The sequence below is a fragment of the Colobus angolensis genome, unplaced genomic scaffold (assembly GCF_000951035.1).
Source record: "Colobus angolensis palliatus isolate OR3802 unplaced genomic scaffold, Cang.pa_1.0 Scaffold83, whole genome shotgun sequence".
NCBI lineage: Eukaryota > Metazoa > Chordata > Mammalia > Primates > Cercopithecidae > Colobus > Colobus angolensis.
The window spans coordinates 2111508-2117507 of record NW_012122154.1 but is presented as its reverse complement, the minus strand read 5'-3'; the positions used below and the strand labels follow the sequence as shown (position 1 = coordinate 2117507).

Genomic DNA, 6000 nt, shown 5'->3' with positions numbered 1-6000 from the left:
GGGAGATTCCATCTCAAAAAAAAAAAAAAAAAAACTTAAAACACAGAATCTGAGCACATATTGAAGAGGCTTTGACATTTAACCTAATCTTAACCCAATACAGGAATCCTCCCAATATCATCCAGAAATTTCTGCTTCCACACTTCCAGGATAGGGAGCTCATCACTTTGCGATTCAGCCTGTCCATTATGAGACCGCTCTGATGGTTAGGAAAATCTTACTTGGTTCTGAAGTCATCTGCAGCCAGCTTGGCATTGTCGATCTGCACCACCAGCCTGGCATTCTCAGACTTGCTGCACAGGATCTGGGGATAGGATTAATCATGAAATGGGTTATACCAGAAATGCCTTGTGCCTTAAAGTGAAATGCTATTTTCTTTCAGCCACATTCCTCCCAAATAGCTTTGAGTGCTTCCAGATTTTCAGCTCTGGGATAAAAGGAGGATTTGATCATAAAACTGACCATTTCAAAACCAGGACAACCAATGTGAATTCATTATGAATTCCATTCTTATCTGCTTCCGACTTCCTGCAATAATTGAGGTTACTGGGCATCCAAGGGTCACCCAAGAGTGGGGTGACCAATCATCCCAGTTTACTCAGGACTGAGGGGTTCCTGGGATGCTAAAATGGGGAAAGTCCCAGGCAAGCCAGAACAAGTTGGTTATCCCACACTCATACCAACTTTGTTCCACCTGCTGACTTCTCTCCACTCTCCCCTCATATTGCCCTTGTTCATGCCTTTGCAAAAAGCTTCTTGCTCTACCCAGAGTGCCCTCACCCACTAGCAGGACCCCTTGTGTAGCCCACATACTTAATCGATAACACTTCTTATGACCTTTGTGTGATCATTTTGTTTCCACATCTATCTGCCCTGTTAGACTGTGAGCTCCTGAAGGAAAGAGACCATCTTACTCAGTATATTATCCCCCATCCCAGCACTGTGCCTAATACTCTCCAACTCTGGGTAAATAAATGAATGATATTCAAATAGCACAACCCTTTCCTGGCATCTACTTTTCCAGATCTACAGAACAGTGGACAGTCAATTCCCTCCAAGAATCAAGGGCTTGTACAATTGGATATAAACTCCCACTCATCCTTCAAACCTTACTCAGATATTGCCTCTTCTGGGATCCCTCCCTAACCTACACCAGGTATTCAGTCCCAATTCTCTGTGGACTCTTTACTTATATCCACTTCTCCTCCAGAATGGATGGCCCCATATTGTCATCTGTATACATGGCTGCTCTAGAGGATGGTCCATATGTCTGTAGATACTGCTGGAGTCAACGACTCTCTTGTGTTGCCATAAACACTATCTTTTGCTGCAGCTTTGAAAGGCTTTAAATATTTGGAGATTTACTTAGGAAATTCTTAGCATAGAAAATAAATCAGGTGCATACTTTTTTAAAATGCTATAATGCTCTGAAAACAAAACCAGGATATCATAATCAAACCAAAAAATCAGATATTCTGGTTTGGAGTAAGAAGCCATATAAGATTGTTATGACGGATTTTGGTCTAATGCTTCACTCTAACACCAGCCTGCATCCTTCCCTTGTGGTTCTACAACAGATTTTCTAAGACTACTTGATGTCATACCTAAGCCAGTGAATCTATGTCTTTACCATTCTCAGCATTACTGTGAACAGACTTAGATCCATTCACAGGTTAGTATGTTAAATATAGATAAGTAGTTCATTAAGCTGGCAGTGTGGGGCCCACCTCCTCACCTTCTGCTGAAGTTCCTCAATGGTCTTGAAGTAGGACTGGTAGCTGGGGCACAGCAAGGGCTCCTGCTGCTGCGACCGCTCCCGGATGAGGTTCTCCAGCTCCGCATTGTCCCGCTCCAGCTGACGCACCTTCTCCAGGTAGCTGGCCAGACGGTCATTCAGGAACTGCATGGTCTCCTTCTCGCTGCCGTTGAAGGAGCCCTCGCAGAACCAGTTGCAGTTGCTCACATTGGCGGGGATGTTGCAGGCCCCGGGTAGGGTGCGGCCGTGGCAGCTGGGGGGCACGCAGGGCCGGGAGGAGCAGCTGGTGCGGCAGCTCAGGCTGGGCAGGCAGAAGTTGTAGGGCATGGTGCAGGGAGGCAGTGGAGCTCTGGAAGTCAGTTTCAAAACCTGATTCCTTTTCCCTGGGATAAGCCCTGGTCCTCTCCAGGGCTTTATATTCTGTCAGCAGTGGGTGTGGCAACCGTGTCAAGCATTCCCCCTTTCTACCTCCTTTGCTGATTTTTCCATTTGTTATTTAGCCACTTCACCTGAGTCCTATACCTCATAAAATGTTTCACTCTGGCTTCTTGCTAAGTCAGGACTCCTCACAAAACATGCTGATTGGTTAAGTAAGAGCTTCATGGTTTGGCTTCAAAGTGACCAACCTTGCCCACAGCAGCGCTCATCCATGGGACATTGAGCTAGAGTGACAGCTGGGCCCTGTCCCCAGAGTAGGGGACATATCTGTGCCTCTTTCTCCTAAATGAGGAAAGGCTTGTGTCTCATGCAGTTCGTATTCAATTAAGACTCTGTGAGAAAAGCCATGTGAGGAAACCCATCTAGAAACTAGACTATGTGATAGGGAATCCTGGAAGCCGACTTATAAGGCCATTGGCTCAGGGTCCCTTTGCAGTTCCATCCAGACAGATGGAGGCAACTCTACCCTCTTCCTGTGGGGCTGCAGGAAGCCACCCACCTCTGTTTCTACTGGTATTCAGTGTTCACAAGAACGTTAAGAAAACTAAAATTTTGGGAGCACCTAGTCTGCATGAAGCACTGTGCTGCATGCCTGTGCACAGTGTGACTCTGTCACTGGCGATTGGTCCTGCTTGCTGAGTCTCCACTGTGCACCAGGCACTGTGCCAGACACCTCATATGCACCAGCTCCTTCAGTCCTCTCAGAATGCTGCAAGGGTTTGTAGATAAGGACACCAAGCCTCTGAGAGGTCTCCCAAGGTCACGGAGCTCCTACGTGATGGAGCCTGGATTCAAACCAGATCTCTGTAATTCCAGTGTCCACACTCTCTCTGTCATATTACGTGTCTCTCTCTTCCAATCTTTTCAGTACTGAGATGCAATAATGCAGAAATACAGGCTGAGCTCCACTGAACTCAATCAGTGCTGACAATATCCTAAATTAGAACGGGCCACAAAATAACAAGCCTGTTTTTTATTTATTAAAGAACCAAAAGTCACTTCTATGCTGATGGAAGGAAGTTTACTAAGTGAAAATGCATTGTACCCACTAGAAGCTTGAAAAAAAAAAAAAGGAAACCCTTGGTTGATCTGATGGAAAAATATCCAAGCCTAGTTCTCCAAAGTAAATGGCCCTGCAAAGCCACCACTATGTCATGTGCGTGAAGTGGCATTTTATGACCATTGGCACATTTTGGCAAGCAGATGCTTTGCTCTCATGTGTTCCAGATGGAGCTAGGAAATACGAGGATTTTATGTTTAATCTATCAGTGCTCAAATTCTGAAAGATACTACTCCAAGTTGTTCCTTTTGGAAGCTACATATTAAGTCTTGCCATACAAGAATTCTTTTCCTACAGGAGATCTGCCATTTCTCACATCACCCTTCCTTCAAGCTTGCCCTCACAGCCTGGGACACATTCTTTTGGTTATCCTCATTGAAGGCCAATCTTCATCTTTTAAGGGTGTGTTTATTTTTGGAACCAACCAGATATCATTTGAAACCACACCTAGTGCATAGGGTGAATAACCAAGCTGCATAGCATCTTTAATGGGTGAGAAACACGTTGTGACTGCAAAATAATAATGTGCATTTTCTTGGGTGACTCTGGAAGTCATTTCCAAGGAGAAGCTTCAAATATGCTTTTATAAAGGACAGAAGCTTTGGAGCAAACAAGTGGTCTTCCAGGGTGAATGCATTGAAGGTACTGATATCCTCCTCTACAATCACAATCCACAACTTTCTGCCCCTCCTGCCCGAATCTCTACTTTTTTATTTTTATTTTTATTTTATTTGTTTATTTTATTTTTGAGACGGAGTCTCACTCTGCTGCTCTATTGCCCAGGCTACAGTGCAGTGGTGCTATCTCGGCTCACTGCAATCTCCACCTCCCAGGTTCAAGCGATTCTCCTATCTCACCCTCCCTAGTAGCTGGGATTACAGGCACGCACCACCTGTAATGTGTCTGGCTAATTTTTGTATTTTTAGTAGAGACAGGTTTCCCAATGTTGCCCAGGCAGGTCTCAATCTCCTGATCTCAGGTGATGCACCCGCCTCGGCCTCCCAAAGTGTTGGGATTACAGGAGTGAGCCACCGTGCCTCGACTGAATCTCTACCTTTAAAATGATTCCACTATCAGTGAGATGTGGCATGGGCATATTCGTTTAAAATCAGTACCAGGCCGATTAAAGTCCTATTGGATGAGATCAAATAATATAAAGCAAATAGCTGAATTCATTAGCTTTTCTCTAATTACCTTGTGTTCTTCTCTCCTTCTTCTATGCCCCAAGCTTCAAAAGAGGAAAATCCGGCCGGGCGCGGTGGCTCAAGCCTGTAATCCCAGCACTTTGGGAGGCCGAGACGGGTGGATCACAAGGTCAGGAGATCTGAGACCATCCTGGCTAACACGGTGAAACCCCGTCTCTACTAAAAAATACAAAAAACTAGCAGGGCGAGGTGGCGGGCACCTGTAGTCCCAGCTACTCGGGAGGCTGAGGCAGGAGAATGGTGTAAGCCTGGGAGGCGGAGCTTGCAGTGAGCTGAGATCCGGCCACTGCACTCCAGCCTGGGTGACAGAGCGAGACTCCATCTCAAAAAAAAAAAAAAAAAAAAAAAAGAGGAAAATCCGACAACGGCACTTTTTAAAGAAAAGGAAAGGAATAGTGTGTCACAGACTAGTAAATATGTCCATGGGGATCCCTATAACCATTACTATAGCTTCTACCTCAGTCACAGTGGAATAATCCAGAGATAAGTATCCTTGTGTCTTTAAAAGTGGAGGTCAGAGTTTGGAAAACACAACTATTCCCACATCTTAAGTAGAAGTAACTATGATTTCTGCACAGCTACTTGGCCATTGTATACTAATAGTTGGAAGAACTTGGGTCTCTTGAGAAAACAACCAAGTTTCAATTAGCTTCTCACAAAGTCTGGAAGGCAATTGCTTTTTACTTACTCCACTTGCTGTGTACTGCGAATTCTTACCTTTACGTGGGTGATGCTATTGTCTCTGTTCAATGGCCCTTCATTAAACACGATGAGCAAATCAAATCCTAACAAACCGAAAGGTTTTATACATGCCCATGTAATTGCGGCAGATGCTGTGGTTGAGGCTTCTGGTCTTAAGATGTGAGCAAATTGCAGTTGAGGTTTAAGGATGCTATTTATTATGGAAGCCCAGGCTATTTCCATAGAAGAGAGTACATGAAAACCTACCAGCAATGCTTAACCATGGAGTGGACATAGGACAGGTCTTCTGCTGAGGCCACCTTCCTTGCTGTGGAACTTCAAAGGCATTAGGAGGCCTTCCTCCTTCTTCCCAAAGCTATCTTCTCCAATGTCCAGGCTCTGGTGCTTGAAATTCTCACCATGAGAAATGTAAAATGCATTCTTTTAGAAATACAAAGTAACACTGGGCTACTTGAAAATTAATTATGTTTTAATGTGTACAAATGAGAAGGAGAGGCCAGGAGCTGTATCACTGCATGCACACAGAGCAAGAAGAGGGACTTCTTGCCAAAGAGGGATCCCAGAGAGGAATTAGAAAAACAGAAACATTGTCCAATACCAACCCCAGCCCATGGTTTTGGGCCAGTCCGTTAGAGTTTCCTAGAAGAGCAGAAGATAGGGCTTCCACAAACTGTTCCATAAAGGCAACTGTTGCCAATTTATCAATCCTCCAGCCTCAGCACATTGAGAGGAGAAATTGAAGGAGTAATTCAGGAGCTAAGCCAACAGGTTTGGCCCTGTTCAACGGGGCTTCTAATAAGGGACAAGCAGGAGAGTGGCTGAAGAATGAACCAGGTCAG

The 6000-nt window shown here is 44.9% G+C and overlaps 1 protein-coding gene across 1 annotated transcript in view; it reads right to left on the bottom strand.

The window, feature by feature from the left end:
* The window catches only part of LOC105503051 (keratin, type I cuticular Ha3-II), a 6392-nt gene extending 4265 nt beyond the window's left edge, over positions 1–2127 (bottom strand). The window contains exons 1-2 of the mRNA XM_011929781.1: positions 1736–2127; positions 222–304 (exon numbers count right to left, since the gene is read on the bottom strand). Of these exons, the coding sequence (XP_011785171.1) occupies positions 222–304; positions 1736–2083 (431 nt within the window). The 5' untranslated portion in view covers positions 2084–2127. The remainder of the gene's footprint in view (positions 1–221; positions 305–1735) is intronic.
* Between the last annotated feature and the right edge of the window lie 3873 nt (positions 2128–6000).